This window comes from Morus notabilis, unplaced genomic scaffold (genome assembly GCF_000414095.1).
Source record: "Morus notabilis unplaced genomic scaffold, ASM41409v2 Scaffold3407, whole genome shotgun sequence".
In the NCBI taxonomy this organism is placed as follows: domain Eukaryota; kingdom Viridiplantae; phylum Streptophyta; class Magnoliopsida; order Rosales; family Moraceae; genus Morus; species Morus notabilis.
The window spans coordinates 8,978-30,122 of NW_010365776.1; the positions used below are offsets into that span (position 1 = coordinate 8,978).

Sequence of the window (21,145 nt, forward strand, 5' to 3'; positions counted from 1 at the left end):
TTATTATTAATTGGGAATGAGGCTGGATGATATCAGACACAGCTCTAGAACCACCCCGATTATATATGATTAAAAAATGTATAGATTAAAATAAAAATAAAAATGCATGCTGTGTATTAAGTAATTTAGATAATCTATCTTAAATGTTTATTTTATCTAGTATAAAATTTCATTAAACATCTAAAATTTTATGAATTAAACGGAACATAATTGGTGTCTCGCTAGCCTGCCGAGGAATCCCCAACCTTGCAGAGATGATATTACTGCAATATGTTGTGATTGAGAATAGTATTTGAAAAACCGATCTATCCCCATATCTAGATTTGTTCACTGAATCCGCAAATCCAATCAATCCGCCGAACCTATATTAACTCACATGGGTTGGGGTGAGTTGGGAGGAATTTTGATATGGTACAGGTTAAATTAAATCTCATTCCTTTTGAGTTGGTTTACAATTTGAGCATTTCCGAATTGGCATAAACAACCACACACCCTAGGAGTTGTAGATGTTGAACTACTATAAAACAAAGTTGATGGATGATAAGACTTTTTCAGTTTCATTGAAATTTTGTTGTTATGATGTACTGAAATTTCAAATAGTAAGGACCCTAATTGCAATTCGCTTGAATTTAGACTCGAATTAAATCAACTAAGAATATATGAATAATCTTGACAAATACCCATTAAAAGTACATGAATTAAAATTTTTACTATTTATTCTTGATTCATAACTTTTTTAGTCAAATAATTACACTAACAAAATAATATTTATTAAGAGTAAGGAATAAAAATCCAGACTCATGCACATAAATGCTGCAATTTTCTCAAAAGGATATAGAAACCATACTCTTTAATGTTAGCAGTAATCGGATTAGCCTTCATCACGTAAACTGAAGATTATAATAATGAAAGAATGAGAAGACATAACTATGGACAATATCAATAAACTTCTTTATACATAAGACAATAATTTGAGTGTGTAAAATTACGAAGGGCTTGTGGAAGTGAAGGGTCTGCTATTTCATCCCTTCACCTAGGACCTCATGTACAAAAAAATTCCCACAACCCAGAGTACCGAAAACCATGTTGGATCAGTGTTAATTTAACCGGCTAGACATCATGGTTAGTCGTCATCTGACAAATATACTACTTCAGTCGGTGCACTTGTACCAACTGGGTTAACCGATGCACTACTTGCGGTAAAGTCGGTGGTATTTAACTGGCCAGTGTTTGGAAGCCAACCTGCAAGTGATGGTGAAGCTGCAGGTGGGCGGTCAACATTCCTAAGTAACTCCAGCGCAGATAATATGTTGGGAAGAGCAGGCAAACCTCTGGAAGTTTCAGGAGGAAGGGTGGCATCACAGGAACCAGACTGATTTGTGGAAGATGGCAATCGAGGTGTTAAACATGGAAGTGCGTTTGACTGTGCGGCGGGGGCATTTGTTGGTGGCGGAGTCGACATTCTTTGGGGGCGAGGAGGAAGACTGGTTGCGGTTGCTGAACTGCGGAGATGAGGAGGGCAGGAACGAATTTCGGCACTACCTTGTAGGTTTCCATTGGAATAGGAGAGAGAGCTGATCTGAGGGGGTCTTGCTGTAGCACTAGGAAAGAGGGCAGACGGAGCGCTAGCCCCTTGCACTGGAGGAGGTGTACTGTGTGGGCTGATTACTGGTGCAGGTACGGTTGTCTGCAGCTCAGGAGCTAAAGTCTGCAGGCTAGCAGCAGCGGTGCTGGCCGCAGACGAACTGGCAACTAGCAAAGGCCTTAGTGCATTTTGTTGCATTGATAGCTGAATCTGCTGCTGCATGTAACTAGCATTTATATCTGCCAATCAAAATATCAATTAGCATCATATAGTTGAAGACAGATATAATACAAACAAATAAAAAATGTAGGCATATGCAAAACTTGAAATATTGCATGCAAGCATATATGGAATTCAAGAGAAAGTGCCAAGGACAATATTGGTCAAATTTTTTAGCCATGAAGATAAAAGTATTCTGCATATATAACCATCTTCACCGTAATCATAGTACTTTTTTTTTAGTTTTTTAGTTTTTGGTTTATTTAATTTGTGTGTGTGTGTGTGTGTGTGTGATGAGGAGATCATAGGTTTGAAATGCATAACTACTCGGTTGCACTAGCAATTCAAAATTATCAAGGAGATGTGTACCTTGCTGCGTTCCTGACCTACCAGATGACCTAAATTCCATGCATTTAAACCTGAATGCTTCAGCCAAGATTCTATTCATATTAACTTTGTTCTTGATATCATCAAACTCCTTCTTTTTGGTAAAAAATTCAGCATCAGCCTCCTGTTGCTTAAGTTCATACTTAAGGAGAATTTGAGCAATCTCCTTGTCGCACTCAGCTTTTAGATGCAGCTTCTGCTCAAGGAGAGGATAATTTTAACAGAAATGCAACAACCAACAAAAAGTGATGAAAAGGAATTTCAAATTTGAAACCAACCTTATCTTCAAAACCTTTACGCGTTTGGTCAAAGTCTTTACTTAACCGTTCCAATTCCTTCTCAAGTGAGTCCTGGTGCTGAGATGCAGGTAACCGGGGCATTGCAGGTAAGGCTTGTGCAGGACGGTTATTGAAGTCAGAAACAACAGAAGACCTCAAGTTAGGAAAATGCATTCCTGAGGCACCAATAGGTATGCCAATGGGCTGATTTAAAGAAGTTGAAGGTTGTGAAACAGATTGGTTTAACATGAGAGGAGGAGGGTTCGCAACAAGTTCTGTGGCCGGATTAAAGTTACAACATTCACTACTTGGCAAATTTGCAACTTCCCCAACAAAAGGTGCATCAGCTGCGTTAAAGCTAGAAGGTGGTGAATTAGAGGGCGGTGACAGATGCACTTGCGCAGCAGGCTCAGAGACATTTGCTTCATGGTCAGATTGGTTGGACGGTGCAGTTTCAACTGGTTGGGACACTGAACGTACAACTTCTTCAGTCGCGCTCTGCTCATCACGAGATGGGACATCTCCAAGTTGCATTCTGCAGGATATAGATGGTAGAGTACATTCATCTTCACGTGCCTGTCAAATTATAGATCAGTAATTGACTGTTAAAACACTTCTTCCAATTCTTTAGCGCATTTCGTTCACAAGACGTAATACAGAGAACATGTATTGAGTATCAACAAAATAATATCAGACAGATGCCGTCAAAAATAGGCCATAGGAGGTCCTTACAGCACAATGACATAATGACAGCAGTATATGAACGAAATAGTACCTGATTAGCTGACACTGGATCACCATCAATCATGGCTATTGCGGGATGCACACTAGATAAGTTCCCCCGAGACAACTCCTGAATTGGAGAGTTCTGATCAACAGCATTATCCACTATATCCTCCTGGTTCATGCCAGCAATAATATTTGGTGCCACGGTCCGTGTTTCATCATTCTCTTCGCTGGTTTGACCAACTTCCACTGCATCACAAGAAGCTTCAGGCACCACTGTAGTTTCCCCACCTGGAACGTTTAATGTGGCTGTGTCTGGGATTTGTTCTGCAAGTGACATTTGAGTGACAGAAGCAACGGTGTCACCACCACCGGAACTTGCATTCTCAGGTACTCTTGGCTGCATCTCATTAATTGGGACACTTACGGCAGTTGTATCAGGGATTTGCTCTTCTGACAAAGGCCCATCTCCCGAGACAAGGTTTTCTAGACCATCACCAGAACCTATCGCCTCTGGCACTCCCAATTGAGCCTCACTAGAACCTGTCGTCTCTGGCACTCCTAATTGAACCTCCTTTTCTGACACATTCACCGTTAACCCATTATAGATTTGCTCTTCAGATGAAGGTGGATTCATATTCACATGAGCAATATTATTAGCACCATCGTTAGAACTATTGGTCTGAGGAAATCTCAATGTAACCTCTTCCACATTATCATCAGGTTCACTTGAAGAACTATTGCCTAACAACTCATCAAGAGCCACCCAGGATTTCACCGAATCTATGCACTGAGTTTTCCTATCCTGAATTTTTATCCTTACAGCCAGATGTTCCGCCTCAAGCTTCTTTAAGCGTGTGTTCATCTGGTGTTCGAGTTCTTCAAATTCTTTAGCGAAAGAAATATCCACCGACTTAAGTTTATCCACTCTCATTGAAGTATTATTCTCCAAACATGAGCGGATAACAACAATTTCCATTTTCTTTTTTTCTTCTATACGCGCCTTATCTACCTCAAAACTACGCACTAATTCATTTTTTTCTTCCTGTTGCTTTTGAGTTAGTTTATTCAACTTATTGTGGAATTTCTTCTGGATTCCCTTTATACTCCTAGAAACATCGTTCTGCACCAATTTAGTTTCTAGCGCCATTCCCGACATGGAAATAAGTCTTTGCTCATTAGAAGATGGAGATTGTATTCCGTTCATATAGTCCTCCAGGGAATCACTAATAGATAATATAGGAGCTCTAGGAGAGTCTGCAACCTTGAGTTTCCCAGTCCGATATAAAAACAATCGTTTCAAACACCTGAGCTTTGAGTATTCAAAATCTGCCTCTTCTTTACTGCAGTTAAAGTTGAGATGTTGTATCGCAAGAGCAACTGATTCTTTGTGATTAATCTTCTGTTTCAGCATAGAAGCTACAGTCCAGCACTGAAATTCACAGTTAACATCCGCAAAGTCACTCAGAAATGTTCAGTTACCAACAACATTTTTTTTATTTTTATTTTTTTTTTGTCGCTAAAAACTGAAACAGCAATATATATTAAAGGAAGAAGCCTCTGACCAAAGATATCTGAAAAGCCTGTGAGATTGTTGTTGATTCTGTACTGACATGGTGGTTATTAGTGACATATTGGAGAAACTCTTCAACCATAGCCTCCGCAGTATCCTGCACACAGTGAATATAATATAATCAAAGAGAGGTCAATGCCACTGCCTGGTAATGAATGACAAAACTACAACTTAAACATATTCGTTCGTAGTTCATACATCCACGTCTCTTGGTCAACATAGGACGGTTGATTCTTGAACGGATAAAACTCAAAACTACTTTTTCCTTTTACTATGTAATATTTTATCTCATTCAAATTAGACCAGAAGAAAGAGAAAAAATCTTTTTTTAATAAGAAAATTACTGATTTATGAATCAAATACAAAGGATAATAAAAGATAAGGTATCCACTCAAAGAAGATCGAATAAAGAGAGGTAATAAGGACAAAAAAACTAGTTAAAAACAAAAAATTACTGGAAAATCCCATCAAGCCCCAAAAGGAACAAAAATTGTGTCCCTATTTTCCGATCTCATCTTTCCAATTCAAGACTATCAGAGAAAACGGGAAATTCTTGAAAGCCTTGTCTGTTGGCGCTCATAAAGTAGCTTGAAAATTTAGCTTTCTCATAAATGTCAATCAGCTTTCATATATCTTTCCTCAAAGGTTCTGATGTTTCTCTCCATCCAAATTGTCTACTGCATTGACAAAAGCATGCATCACCATCAGACCTTAGCCATCATATTAGATCCAAAATCCAGCACATTCTCCACCATCAAAGACTTGCAATGAGCTAAGGGAAACCCATTCAAAACCTGCTTCTGTCAAAACTTTCTGCCATAGTATTCTAGCTGCATGGCAATGTAGTAACATATGATCGATTGACTCCTCGTCACTTTGGACAAGAAGCACCAGGATGGCAAAATAGTCATCTGCAGATTCTCTGAACCATATCACATGTGTTTAGTTTTCCTAGGAAATTTAACCAAGAGGAGACCTTTACCCTATGTGGAACACTAGGGTGTTGTTTGGTATAAGGGTTATGAACCCAGAACCATGATTCTGGTTAGGAACCAGTGTTTGTTTACAAAAAGTAAAAGTAGTTCTGATTTGACTCACCCAAAATCAGTGTTTGGTTAGGATGGTTCTGATTTAAAGTTTGAACCATGATGTGATGTTTTAAACCATGAATCACCCCTGATTCTAAAACCATCCCCCCCTTGGTTTTGGGTGGTTCAAACCCATGATTCTGGTTCTGGTTTCAGAACCATGATTTGGACCCAAAATCATGAATCATGGTTCTGGTTCCAAAATCATGAATCATGGTTCTGGTTCCAAAATCAAAACTAGAATCACCCTGGTTTGAACCCTCATATCAAACGAACCCTAGATTTCCAAACAAAACTAAGGTTCACCATTCAAATTGTGGTGATTTGAACCCTTCTGGTTTGAATTGAAAAATCAGAACTGGGGTAATTTGAACTATCAACTACGATTTGAATCAGTATTTAGATACACAAATAAATTATAATTGGAAGTGGGAATAAAATCTAATGTGTGTTTGGATAGTGGAGTGTTGACAGTCATTTTAAAACTTTGAGAGTTTTTGTAACAAATCTATCATTCCTCTCTGGACGCATAGGAAGAAGAATTATCTCAATCGGAGTTAAAATAAGAAGCTATGGCATTTTGAAGCTTGAGATGGAAGAGAGAGAGAACAAAAGGCATTCCATTTCACTGTAGCATATAGGTTTGAATTGTGAGAATTTAAAGGACGGTTGAATTTAGTTGGGTGGTTTGAATCATATTTGAATTGGAATTTTCAATCCAGTGTCCTCTATTAAATGTTGCACCAAAGAGTAATTTGGACCTTGGGCCTCATTCGAAGTGGAATTTCAATCCAGATGGTGAACCAACCACCCCTAAAGGATTTGAAATTCGAATAATCCCCTACATCAACAAGGGTAGAGAAAAAAGACTTGCACGAAAATCACAACGCATTGCAAACTCACTTTCTAGAGTCAGGAATGGAGAGAAAAAGATTCTAACAAAGAAGAAGAGAATTCAAAACCTCTACCACCCTATCATTTAAGTTTCTTCTAAAACCAAAATTCCAATTGAGAACGTTATCAAATGAAAATAAACAGTTTTGAATAATGAAAGCTAACTGATTTTTTGACAAGTTGAACAAATGTGGGAAGGATAAATTAAAGGATTGTTTCCCACACCACACATGTTTTCAAAACAAGATTCTATCTTCTCTACCAACAGGACGTTTAAAATTTTAAGAGAGCATTTATTTACAAAAGTACGAAGCAGTAATCTACCCTAGGCATATCCAACTTGTTATTTTATGTGATAATGGAGACATCCTTTATCTTTAACATTTTTAACCATCATCAAGAACATCAGTACATAGTGAAAAGAAAAATTGCACAGTTTGAAGTTTGAAATAGTTTACCGAGAATTTGAGGATCTTGCAGAGTTTTAATATCTCTGGCTTCAAAGAAAGATGAAGACTCTTTTGGGCGTCACGCAATTTTCTCCGCTCCTCTGATTCAAAATTGTACTTCCGAGAAGTAGAAGTGCAATTTGCAGAAGTTCTGTCATTGATGGAAGCAGGGGATCCAAATGCTCCTAAAAAACAAGAAACAGTCTCAGAAAGTAAAAGGAAAAACAAAAAACAAAAAAAAAGGATTATAGGTAGCGAAAAGGGATTCTTAATAATATCTGGTGAGCCACTAGACCAAGAATAAGTTGTCAACAAATTTCATGAAAAAGTAAAATCAGAAGCAATACCAACCGTTTACCTTCTTTGCCCCTGGAAATTGTTTTTCCAACTGATCCAAGTTCTGGGGAGGGTACAACCTTCCTGCGCTTCCTAACACTTTCACCAATCGCACCTTCTATTTGAAAATGTGGTACCCTTTTCCTATTTCGCTGCGATGATCCGCAAATATATTTCCACTCAGGATGTTTTCCTTCCAAAAGTTTTGTCCAAAATATAGAGGGTTGCCCCTCGTCAATTTCACTTTGTAGCTCACCAGGTAATGAAGACTCTATGCGGTAAAGTCCTCCAATTTGTTGTACACTTGAAATAATTGAGGAGCTCGTCGGCTCTGTGTTTTTGCCATTAGAAAAAATTATCTGCAACATGTCCTGGGTAACATCTTCCAAGGATGAACCCTTGAGCAAGATATCTGCTTCAGAGGCCATGACACAGCCACTATGGAACTTATCCAAAGTCCAAAATTGATGAGATGCACCCCACATTAGCAGCATATGACTAGCACTCCAAGCAAGGTTTTGTATGTTGTTGTTTCCTTGCTTTGCAAGGATTAGAACCTTTTCTTCTAATGTAAAAGATGAGTACAAACGGAAGACTGTTATCTGCTCAGCCTGTGAATCAAGAGTTAATTTTTGCAGTGCTCTCACATCATTCACCGGGTTCCAGTCACTACCAAATATGATGACAGTATCCACCGATGACAATTTGATGCTGCTAAGACAAGCACGGGTTTCTATCAAGAGCACAAATCTGCCAGACTCCTTGTTGTTGAATCCATCGACAGCAGCTTGTTTCTTACCGTGGTGGAGACAGCTCACAATACGCTCAAAGGAATCTGGTCCAAATCTTTGTCGCAGGAAGTCATCCAAAAAATCTCCGATAGTATTCCTTCCAAAATCCTTATCCTTATCAATTTCGATAACAAAAGGCCCACATGAGAACCACAAAATAAACGGAGCCATAATCAGAACTAATTACGAGCAAACATACAGAACAATCCAATGCATATCTCTAGAACTACATGCAAAAGCCAAGAGCACATCTCTAAAATCACAGTTTCGACCATAATCAGCACTAAAGTTGAACATTATATATATATACACACACACACACACACACACACACACACACACACATATATCCAAGATACTGTAAGAACTTTATTAGTTTCATTTTATCTACACAGAGGGGCTTTATGAAAAATAAAAATAAAATAAAAGGAAAATCTCATAAAGTTACTTGAGAGCAAACATACAGAACAATTATATACACTGAAATGCACGAGTAAATTTAATACACAATATAGAATAAATATTGAAATGTAAAAGATCGGCCAACCAAGAACATAAGGCATATGGAAGAAGAGCTGGCCCAACTATAACATATCAGCCGCTAAGCACTGTCCCTACACTCAGAAAGGACAATATGAGGTAAACTACGGATTAATATTATTATTATTCCCGTTCAAATTAATGTCAAGAACACCATCTTGACAACCATAAAACAAGGACTCCTCTGTATAATACAATAAAAGTGTACATTACCCGTCATTAACTATCTTTGTCAAGGAAAGAGGTAGACATCACTTTGGTAAAGCAAAACGGGAGAATTGTGTTCAGCCAATTTCTTGATTGATTTTTGAATGAGTTGCCAAAAAAGGCATATATCTAACCTTTTGACTTTCTAAAAAAATACATTAGAGTTACGTTGCACAATATATTCTCATGGCTTCTAAATGATACACAACTTCAGTCCCATAGTTTGCTACAAAAATCTTCACACAATTCAGTCAGTTCACATATATCTCCAGACTTGCACTATTAGTTCTAGCTGCCAGGGAATGTAGGCATACAACCAAGTTACCAAAATTTCCCGAGTCAAGCACTGTTCTTATTGAAGGTATAATCTCAAATTAATCTGTTAGTGTTCCAGTGGCAAAGCAGCAGATGGAATTTCATCTGGAACCAGTACGTTATATATCAACAAAACCAAAAAATAATAATACTAACATCAAACAACGAAGTACCTGAAAAAGTATAAGTACTCTTGAACCTCGTTTCTTTATCTCCGAGAGCAACATGTCAAGAAGGTGAAGCTTGCCGCTTGCTTTTATGTCAACGTCTAAATACTCAACCTCTTGAAGACCCTCATGAAGCATTACTGCAATATTCCTATCCACAAGGTATGGGTGATCACAACACTGCAAGGGAATATCATCAAACTCAGACACCAAGTAAATCCAAGCAGTGTGATAAGTTAATACATGCAAAGGCTTACAGGACTGCAAGGCAAAAAATCGATCAAGCAATGCAAAGTGATTTTTCATTAAAAAAAAAATGCAGCAGAAGAAGACCATCCGAAACTAGATACTACAGCTCGTCTTTCAATGGATTAATCTATTAGAAAATCTCTTATATTTGCACCAGCAAAAAACACATGCATAGAAGCAGACACACGTACACATTCACTGCATACATCTATATATAAACAGGGGATTAGACCATTTAAAACTGAAAACGAGAAGCATGAGATCTCAGAAGCATTTAATAACACAAGTCAACCAACCTTTCGACTAGATACTAGCAAATCTTGGAGGTCTCCAGAAAGATAGTTCTTTTGTGGTGAGCAAAGCAAAGCAGATTTTGAAATAAGAGTAGCACAGTACTGCTCGAGCTGCACATTTGATATCTGTACGGGAACCCAATACTCTCTAAATCTAGAAGACTCTGACTTGGACCGATGTACGATACACTTTGAGAATTTTTCCTTCAGTTTACCAATATTGTTACTTGAACTGGTTGCTAAGGACTCGCTATTAGGTACTTCACTATTATATTCAAGCAAAGATAGCAAGTTAATGTAATCGGAAGTGCTCTCCTGCCATATACAGTAGGATACTTCATGTCAAAAAACTTAAAATAAATGAAACATATCCAATAGTAAAAAGCACAATAAAATCAAAACCTTTAGTTGGCCGCTGACAAGAAGAAGCCTCCTTTCAGTAGATAAAAGTTTAATTTGTGCAGAGTGTGGAAAGATCCTGGTGCGTTGGGACTCATCAATTATAATTAATTCCCATTCTATGCTTTTTAGATCATCCAGGTCCTGCAGAAATAGGGGGGAAAATTCTAGAACCTTGTAAAGCATAAACTATTACGTCATGAGAGAACCGTAAGGATTTTCTTAAGGTACCTCCACAACAATTTCCAATGTTGTTATAAGAACTTGAAGTATCAGGCAACCTCCCTCCCCATAAAACTCCACTTTCCTAATACTTCTACGCAAATCTTTATTACCATTGTAAACCACAACATTTACTTGTGGTGCCAACCGAAGGAATTCATCATCCCACAAATGAAGTGAAGCTGAAGTCGAGATTATTAAAAAAGGTCGACAAGCATTAGACTGAAATGATTTAATCAGTGAAATCGACTTCATAATTCGTTCCTGCAAAACAGAAACAGTGACATAGATAAAGTTGGTATGGCACTTGAAAGGAAAAGAAACAAGTTCACAGAACCTAGAACCCAACCATCATCAAAAAGAAAAACCCTGAAAGGAAATAATAATATAAAACACCTAAGAACTCAATGCAAGTACACTAGCAAAGACATTGTTCTGAAAGGAGATTGAGGCACGCCTCAGGTGAGTCAAAATTTTTTAGTAACAATCAAGGTCAACAGAGGCTTAGGCCTGTCCAAATTGAGGCGCATACTGAGGCTTAGCCCCAGTACCTTGTGGGGCTTAAGTTTGGGTCTGAAAACATTAACTAATACTAGCCCACCTCCTAATGGGTCAAGCTTTTGGGAGAAATGGTAAATTAACAAAAACAAAGACCAAGCTCACTTTTAAATACATGTTGTGTCACTGTGGATGTTTAACAGCTTGATTTACTAGTTATTTTTCATCCTATATATGCCTAATTTGTTGTCTATATGGCTGTTAGAGAGTTTCGCCTTGACAACTGGGATTTTTTCCCTTCTAATTTGTCTTTAATTTCTAGACAATTAGTTTGCACAAGAAAGAGGAGTATCTAGACAGCCTTCTCTTTGTTACTAAAGATATCGTATTGTTGACTACTAAAAAGCATATAAATATGTTAACCTAGTCCTCATTAATATTCCATACAGCTTTTAGAAACCACTAGTAATACTTCCTACAGGCGAATCACAGTTTGTATCTTATCCCGATTCCCTATGATACAGCCAAACACAAGCATGCACATTTGAATGCATGAAACAAAGTAAATAGAAAAACAGATTACTGATGAAAAATACTAGGGCAGAGAAGTTTCAAACCATCAGAATTCCATCAAATTCATATTTAGACATTCAGCAATGTAGACTTTTAAAATCAGACGGATTCTGATCTGACGTTTTGAAACATTCACTACCAGAAAGTGTTTCCTACCATAAGAGCTCTTCTATAAAAATCGTACCATCATGATGTTATTGTTATAAACATCTAATATTACCATATCGGATAACTGAGATGCCTAAATAACAATGAAATTCACTGATATCAAAACAAAAAGATGATTCACTTGCACCGACCTGCTCATCAATAACAACAGCATTCTGGCCCGCACGCCAAAAATCATGAAGCTTGTTAATGTAATCTGAAAAACTATTATCTGAAGGTGATGAAATTCCAGATTGCACTTGTAGTAATTTAACTGAACAGTTTTTACTCTCAAGAATCTGCAAGAATAATATAAAAAAATGCCTTATTTCATCCACGTCATTACTCTGCAAGCTATACCCAAAATCCAAAAGACAAGAAGGGCGGTGCATCTTTTACCATCAATTAACTATCATATAAACTTGTTTTTTAACAATCTTAATAATTAAACACCCAATAAGCTTCAATCAAGTTTCTGATATTTTTTGTTGAGAAAAAATATTGCATGGAATAAATAATAAGAATAGTTTTTAACATAATCGTCTATGATAGGAGCCGAAAAACTCTCACTTAATAATCAAATAAAGATGCATATAATGTATTCTTTTTCCAGCATCACATCCTAGGGTACCTCAGTATATATTATATTACTCTTCTGTATCACATCCTACAGTACCTCAGTATATAATGCATTATTTTTCAGTATCACATCCTAAAGTACCTTATCTGCTTTAGGAGAAGAAGAAGCTCCTTTCATCCTGATGCATCGATTTTCATAATCTTTCATAAGGCCTTGACCATCAAGTAAACTAAATAACAAATTATCCAACTCCCATGTAACATGCTCATAATCAAGACCACGCCATTTCACAAGCCACTCATACTGGGTATCTAATTTTTCTCCAGCATGCTCAGTAAGATACTGGTCACGCTGCTTGGGGGACATCAACAATCTTTTCTGTAGTAAACGATGTGGAAGAGTCCACTCTTTCTTCCACCTTGTAACCTGACGAAAGAAAAAGGATACTTGAGAAATTAATTATCCACTTCCCATAAGCCACCCAATATGATAATGTGTGTGTGTGTGTGTGTGTTTTATAGACATATTTATGTGTATGTATAAAATAACTGCCCTATGAAAAGCAATAACAGGAAACTGAGAAACACAATGCTCCAAATACTGGACCCCAAAGGCAGAAAGAGCACAAAACTTCCTCAACGAGAAGGCTTCAAAAGCAGATTGCTGCCATCGTCTCATTTTGTTTTTTATCCTTTGCTATGAATCTCATAGGATTGTTTGGTAAGTTCAGTTTGTCAATAGTTCGCATGATTGAGAGGTGGAAGGTGTGAAGGCTTTTTTCATCATGCATGAACGACCTCCACAGCCTAATGAGTTAAAAACTTTTCAAATAGGCTGCGGGGAAGAAAAGAACCTTTTGAAGTTAGGAGTTATCATTATGACAAATAAGATTTAGAAAAACGCATCTGGGACTGGGCTTTGCTTTAATGCTCACTCTGCATCCCTGAGGTGAGCTGGTCAAACACGGAATGAATACTCAGACTAAATTCCTCAGTCGAATGTTGTTTTATGTGTGATAAAGATGAGGAATATCTCAGGCATCTTCTCATTCAATGTATAATGTTTTTAGAAATTTGGCCATTGCTTCTTACAATGATTCCACGTGCGTCAAGTAGTGCATCTGATAGAAACTAATAGGCAAACTCCTGATGGTTCCCAAATGTCTGAAACTGGCAAGTCGAAAGATCTTAAGATCTGTATTTTTCTAGGCTTCTAGGAGTCCCTTTTCAAGATCCTTCTGTTGATTGTGCAGGTAGCATAAACACTAAAGTGCTTTTTTGGTGAAAAGAGCCGCTCATAGTTTTCTTTTGATAGTTTTCTTTTGTTTTTTCTTTTTTTCCCATATAAAGTTTCTTTTACATACACGTATATCTACATATATGTAGCTTTCTAATATATGTGTGTGTTTGTGTGTAAACAGCCACTAAGAAGTAAGAAAGAGTCTATCCCACTAAAAGGAGGGCCTATCCCACTAAAAGGAGGGTTGAGAGAAACATCAACATCAACATCGTCATCATCATCATCGTCGTCGTCATCATACGAAGAAACAAACAAACAAATTAATTCACTAAGAGGCATTTTCTATCCCACTAAAAGGAGGGTTGAGAGAAACATCATCATCATAATAAGGAGGAGGAGGAGGAGGAAAAAACAGAAGAAGGAGAAGAAGAAGAAGAAGAAGTAGGAGGAGAAAGAATTATCCCACTAAAAGGAAGGTTGAGAGAAACAACAAAATCACCATCATCATGATGATAAGAAGGAGGAGGAAGAGGAGGAGGAGAAGGAGAAGGAAAAAGAATTATCCCACTAAAAGGAGGGTTGAAAGAAACAACAGCATCATCATCATCATCATAATAATAACAACAAGAAGGAGAAGGAGAAATTAATTCACTAAAAGGCATTTTCTATCCCATAGGGTTGAGAGAAGCATCATCATCATCATCATCATCATTAATAATAATAATAATAATTAGAAAAGAGTCAACAGAAAAAAGAAGAAGGGATGAGAGGGATAAGATACCTGGCTTTTTCGGTTGAATTTTGCAACAAGTGACGGAGCATCAAGAAGCAGCTTATTTTCTGATACCCAACGATTGTGAATATGTGCAAGACCTTTGTATTTAACAAAAAAATCCCTTTCTTTTCGCAATCCTAGAACCATATGCATATAAAATCCAGAAGTGGATATCAGAACCTAAAGAATTGTTGTTACACCTGAATTCCAAATTACCAAAGCAAAACTTAAGTTTATGCAGTCTGACTTTCGTACCATCAACGTCTAATACATCCACTTCCCTGACATTCCAGATTGACTCAACTCCCTCTGACACCGAATGCACACCGGACTCTAACTTCTTCTTGACACACCCAAGGCAATACCAAACTCCAGGAGGAACATCATCCATAGGTGGGTCTAGACAAGAAAGATGATAGCTTCTTTTGCACTCCCTTCCATCACAGCACCTGATATTGAGTAAATAGAACATATTACAGAAGCAATGAAACTTGCGGGTCAAAAGTATGTTACACTTTTGCACTTTATAGGCATGACTATGTTTCCTTGGGAGCAATTTCAAAGTTCTATGTCCTTTACATGTAAAAAAAAATGGAAACACGGAATTTATAGGCCCTATATGTTTAGTCGCACATCAAATGTCATCCTACATTTTTTTATATAAGATTGAGAACCTTATTGAAAAGAAAGAAATGTTATTCTCCAGTTTATAACCAACATTTAGAAATTTCTCTCTGGCTTCAAAATCCAAATCAGATGCATTAACTTTCCATCTTTTGCTATTTTGTTTACTGAAAAAAAAAAAAAAGGTCTACCACAAACAGTTACTAGGAAGAGTAATTGAGGAGCCTTTTCTTATTCATATTTATCTACCATCTTGTAGGAAATGTGTTTCTCATCAGATTATACCAGAGTCTCACTTTTAAAGAATTGGAAACTGATACCTTCAACTCCTACATTCAAAACTTAACAAATGACAGAACAACAAAGAAAAGCAACTTGAACTCATACAAAAAATAACTTGCAAGAACTATTTCTAGGACTAATATCATGCTAACTTCCATATAAACAATTGTCAATGGCAGTTGCAGGAATCTGAAAGTGAATAGAAAAGGGTTACTCACAACAGCTTCCCCCCAAGCTTGCATGTGAAACATGTATATTGTTCACCACCTGTTCCAAGATCTCTTGGAGATTCCTTTTGCTGCAAATGGTTGTCACACTTCTCAGCAAGTCCCGTGATAGTGGCAGTGCTGACTTCATTTTCCCCTCTATCCTACAATATTCCGTAAAAGAGTAAAACCATGACAAAATCTATAAAAAGGTTAACCATCCATGGATAGATGTAAAATAATTACCCATAGATTCAAATAAATAGGTGAGTATTTATGTACATAGCCTTTATATTGATTCTAATAAATAAATTAATAACCGTTTACAAACAATATAGGGCCCAAAATTCTACTACTGAGTAATAAAAAACAAGGAATAATAAAAACTATCTATAGAATTAAACCCTCAAAGATCACTTCAATTTTTCTTCAAAACAAAAGAAGTATGATACGTATCACTGCATTTTAGCAAAAAGATTTAACTTCATCTCCATAATATGAAATGCATAAAGGGCAATTAGTGGAAGAAGAAGCAAAAAGCCGAAATTAATATAGAAGCAGCATATATTCTAATGGATAAGAATCAGAAATTCTCATATTAACTGGAATTGTACTTGATAAGCATACAGGATAAGAACTAACAGAAATTCTCAACAAATCCAATCTCTTATGGAAACAAGCTCAAACAGGTGAACAACAGCAAAATGGTAAGAGTAAAATAGACAAGCGGCAAAGAAAGAGAAACTAACCTTAGTTAAGGAGGTGGCATCGTCAATTGCGGTGTGAACTTTTTTACTTGCACTGGTTACCAAAGCATCAGAGTCCCCATCCAGTCTGATTCTTTTTCTGTTTGAAGATATGACATCCTGACCACTTTTGAGGCCTCTACCGTCCTCAGGTATCCTTCCACTGAATGGACAATCTACCAACTCCAGCTCTTTTACCTTCTCCGCTTCAGAGCAATTCTCTGGGATTATTTCCAGTTCATCATCAGCATTTTCAGTTGTCCCGTCATCATCACCCAATTCCCCCAACGTCCTTTCAGTGCACTCATCCAGCTCATCACACTCGCCTCGGCAATTGCTGCTATCTCCCTGAGAGAACTTATCCTCTCTTTCATGCTTCTCACCATTATCTAAACCTCCAATGGATAAAAAAGGTTTTTACTTACGATAGCCTTTTCACCATTGATCTTAAAATATTAAGAAAATAAATAACAAGAGAACAGCAACAGAACAAATATCATGCTGAAGTTCATAATGCTGAACATCAATAACTACAAAAGGATTGCAAAAACAAAAGATATGCTTCTCAAGAAAAAGAGGGAACCCTCACAATGACTAGGAGATATGAAACACGAATGCAGGCAATAGAATTCTCAATTACCTGATGCTTTAACCTTGTTCAGCTGTTTCTTGAAGATTGCCTTGTAGGACCGACCATCCAGTCTCTTCTTTTTCAAATCCGAATCGCACCTTTCACTTCTATCAGCTTCCTCGATCTCTGACGTTAGCTCTTTTACACTCTTCTCCTTTTTGCTTTTCTTCTGCTTCATAGAAGATGAGCCCGAGTTCTGATCCGGCGACTTCTTAGACGCAGACGAATTAGACAATGTAGCTTTTCCCCTGTCTGACTTCCGAAGAGGACTCGGCGTGCATTTATTCTTCACTCTCTCCGACTTCCTCTGAGCTGGTGGCGGAGTTTTCGGCGATTTCTTCACAAGCCGCCCCGATTTCCTAACAGAAAGGCTCGGCGAGGCCGGAGCCGCAGCTTTCTTTGCCAATGTCTCTCTCGAAGATCTTCTCAACCCAGACGAATCCGATGTCGCCGCAGAGCCTGAAGCAGCACTGAGTCCTTTGTCACCGCTTTGTTTCCCCTTCGAATTGCTATTCTCGTCGTCCTTAACTCTGCGACTTGGTCGAGTATCGCTTCCCATCCTTAAAAATCGCAAAATGCCTCAGATTAACAAGAGGTCCAAATATGGCGATTCAGAAACCCTAACCACAAACATCACCACATGCATCCATACACATAGAAATATCCGAATTCAACCTAGAATCTCCGAAGGCCCTTGCTTTAGATTTCAAAACCCACATTATCGTTTTCGATTCATAGAAAAACAAAAAACAAAAACAAAGTCCGTGTTTTGGAATCCAAATGCCAAAAGGCTACATCAAAATCGTCGTTTTTCTCTTGCTCCAAAACAGGGAGTTTGTCGCCGCCGCCATCGCCGGAAAATCGCGCTACCTCATCGGAGAAACGAGTGGGATTTGGTTTTTCTTTTTTTCTTTTTTCCTCGGAAGTGAATACAGAGGTAGTAAATATTGGGGAAAAAAATAACAAAGAAGAATCAAGAAAAAAGTGAACTAACCTGCATGGAAATGTTCTCGCTGAAAAATTTCGACCGGAGAAAAGGTATTATTAGGTCTTCTTCTTCTTCCGGAGCTCTTGCGAATTTTTCCTAAAAAGAGACGAGGAGAAATAAAAATAAAAAAATAAAAACGAGGGAAATGGTTTAAGCGCGCCGTTTAACATTTTCTTGTGCTAAAAGGGCGCGTTCACCTCACTAACTCAAATTTTATGATTCGAGTTAAAAAATTAGATTTGAGTTTTAAAAAATTTGAGTGTAATTTAAAATTTAGAATTTAGTGTTTAGGTATTGACTATTTAATTTTTGAAACTTGAGTTTTGTGTTCACTTGCACAAATGCCAAACTCTAATTAATTTCAACATTGACATGTATTTCTGTTATGTAAAAAACGTGAACATGCGCATGCATTTATGTTCTTTATAAGAATATATATAAATATAGGAAATGTCTTTAGTCCGGTAAGTATAAAATGACTGACTGATCCGGTCAGACAATTGTGACCGTTAGATTGGAATTAAACGGTGTAGATTTGTTTCTTTGTTTCTCCAAAACCTCTCACTTTCTCAAATGCACGCGCGAGCAGCATCATTCCTAAATCTTATTTTCTCTCGACCTCCCTCGACCTCCTTCGACCTTCCTCGAGCTCCTTCGACCTCCTCCGCAGCCAGATCGGCACCGACGAGTTCCAAGAGGCGGACCGCGTCCCGACAACTCCCTCAAGCAAACCCACTCCTATCTCCTTCTCCACCCTGACATTTCCTCTCTCCTGAAGCACCACCACTTCATCCTCTGTCTCCGTCGCCGCTTCCTCGAACGCCTCCGCAGGGGGGTTGCCGGAGGTGACTTCCGACAGGCCGACAAGGAGTCCCGCCGCCTAACGACCTCTCCCACAACCAAACCCACTAACATTTTCTCTCCCCTCAAACACCACCGGTTCATCTTCTCCGCCTAACACTTCGTCGACGGAGATACTCCCGAGGTAATCTTCCAAACATTTTAAATTGTACAGCATTTGTAAAAAAGAACTTAATTATACCTCGATTGTAGACTCGAATTATCTGGAAAATGGAAAAAATGGTTAAAAGGGGGCGTTTTGCAGAAAATTGTAGACTCGAATTATCTGGAAAATGGAAAATCGAATTATCTCCATTATCAAGTTACGCAGAAAATTGTAAATAGAGGGACATTTTGGAAGATAGAAACACTATGGCTGGGTCAAATTTGTGGTTATTTGAAGCTAATTTTGATTCGTTGCTTCGATTTGGTAGTTATAGGGTTTGTACATGTGGTAAACAAAAAGCCTATTGGGAAAGTGAAATGTCCCAATAGTAGAAAACTTATATAGATGCAGTACAAGTGGATTCATTTATTATTTTTCTGAATAACTATGAAACCGAAGATGTTTACAAAAAAGTATTAGTTGATTTAGTATTAGTTGATTTAGTTGAAAGAGTATTTTACAAAAAAGTGAAAATCGAAAATGCAAGTGGATTTATTTTTTATTTTGCTGAATAAGTATGTAGGCGTGGATGTTTGTGGATGCTACAAGCCAGTATAATTTATTCTAGTTGAAAGAGTTTTATACTAAAAGTGTGCTATGCGATATATCGTGTAAGTAGTATGAATAAAATTGTGTGATTATTGCTATTGTCATCTTGGTGTTTCTTGTGGGTTTTTAATTTTAATCTTTTGGAAAAATGTGTTGAGGACAGATGCATCCTGTGACATGGGAAGCATAAATTAAGCTATGGTGACTAAACGGGGTCGTAAAAGGCAGAGTGTGGATCATGTAGAAGAGGACAAAGAGCATTTGTCCACTTCGGTTTCTAACCAAAAATTAAATGTACGATGCTCCCCACTGTGGTTTGGTAAGATGTGTGCTCATTTTAGTGAGCGTAGAAGGGCGTTGGTTAAAGGAATGGGGTTTGGGGGGTTGTTGGAAATGGCTAGTGTGCACATATGTCACAAATTGATTATGTGGATGGTGGACAACTTTAAAGAGGAGGATTGCTCATTGACTATTTGCGGGAAGACGTTTGTCCTCACAACGGAGTTGTTTGGTGAAGTTATGGGGTTGTCTGATGGGGGGGACGACTTTGAGCAGCAAGGCACGGATGAGGAAGTGAATAATTGGAAGAAAGAAATAATGGATGGAAGGAGGCACCTACAGTTGTCTGATTTGGAGGATGACTTGTTAGATGATAAGCATCCTGATGACATATTTATTAGGAAGTTTTTACTGTTTGCTAGTGGAACTATCTTAATGCCAACAACAACTGTTGTGGTTGGAACAACCATACTTTCTTCCATAAATGGTGTTCATAGTGTGAAGAACTTAAATTGGGCAACACAGTGTCTTAGTCATCTTGTTAAGGCAATAATGCGTTATAAAAAACAGAAAGGGGAATTCATTGGTGGATGTGTGCTATTTCTACAGGTAAATGCTAGATTACTCATGTTCGAACTTGAATGTTGATGATTTCTTTGGTTGGGACGCGCATTAATTGTGATTAATAATAATCTTAACTTCCTTGTAAGGTGTTTTACCTGCACCACTTGGAGGGTCACTCTCAATTCATCGATCGTAGTAAAGTACCAATAACTGCGTGGACAGAGAAGAAGACTAGAGCAGTTCTAAGATGGATTAAGGCTTCCGGCGGTTACTCTGTTAAGAAGGTAACAAAGTTAAATGACTTGTATTGCAAATGTGTTTTAACTGTTTTTGGTTTCAATTTTAACTTAATTTGTTTAAATTTGTACGTGTATACTAACGCTTTATTGTCTTGATTAATTGATGTAGATGCGGTCATCAATGGTCGAAGAATCAAGTGTTGGAAGAAGGACCGTTGAAACGCATGCCCTCAACATCATGACCGAAGTAAACCGAACGAAGGATGTGGTTAGTGAGTTAGCTCAGAGATCGTGTTCTCAGCCTAGTGAAAGACCTTGGGAATGCAACCGAAGAGAATGAGAAGGAAGCCAAACGTGAGCCAGTGTGTGTTGAGTGTATTCCCCTAGACTAGATCCGAGCGAAATGTTTTATGTTCATTACGTTCTGACTATTTTATGTAACTAAAATCAAGAAAATGTTGTCTTTAATAGCATATATTCATGTGAGTGATGCACATGAAC

At 37.7% G+C, this 21,145-nt stretch overlaps 1 protein-coding gene across 3 annotated transcripts; it reads right to left on the reverse strand.

Moving 5' to 3' along the window:
• Positions 1–880: 880 nt before the first annotated feature.
• Positions 881–18,107, reverse strand: LOC21384643 (helicase protein MOM1). Of its 3 annotated transcripts, XM_024172560.1 has the most exons (20): positions 18,014–18,107; positions 17,029–17,579; positions 16,392–16,783; positions 15,655–15,806; positions 14,786–14,979; positions 14,537–14,667; positions 12,658–12,942; positions 12,089–12,235; positions 10,728–10,982; positions 10,500–10,640; positions 10,101–10,412; positions 9,562–9,735; positions 7,558–8,440; positions 7,209–7,384; positions 4,761–4,865; positions 3,245–4,627; positions 2,470–3,045; positions 2,174–2,387; positions 1,330–1,824; positions 881–1,242 (listed from the first exon to the last, which is right to left on the reverse strand). In XM_024172560.1, the coding sequence occupies exons 2-20, from the start codon at positions 17,576–17,578 to the stop codon at positions 1,124–1,126; spliced, it is 6,684 nt and encodes a 2,227-aa protein (XP_024028328.1). In that variant the 5' UTR covers position 17,579; positions 18,014–18,107; the 3' UTR covers positions 881–1,123. The 3 variants fall into 3 exon arrangements, with proteins under 3 accessions (XP_024028328.1, XP_024028327.1, XP_024028326.1); XM_024172559.1 differs by having other exon boundaries at positions 881–1,824; positions 16,392–16,777; XM_024172558.1 differs by having other exon boundaries at positions 881–1,824.
• Between the last annotated feature and the right edge of the window lie 3,038 nt (positions 18,108–21,145).

Coding starts and splice junctions, on each gene's coding strand:
- LOC21384643 (XM_024172558.1), bottom strand. CDS start 17,578: ATGGGAAGCGATACTCGACCAAGTCGCAGAGTTAAGGACGACGAGAAT. Junction 12,943..14,536: donor AATTCAACCGAAAAAGCCAG/GTATCTTATCCC, acceptor TTCTTTCGTCAG/GTTACAAGGTGGAAGAAAGA. Junction 7,385..7,557: donor AATTTCCAGGGGCAAAGAAG/GTAAACGGTTGG, acceptor CTTGTTTTTTAG/GAGCATTTGGATCCCCTGCT.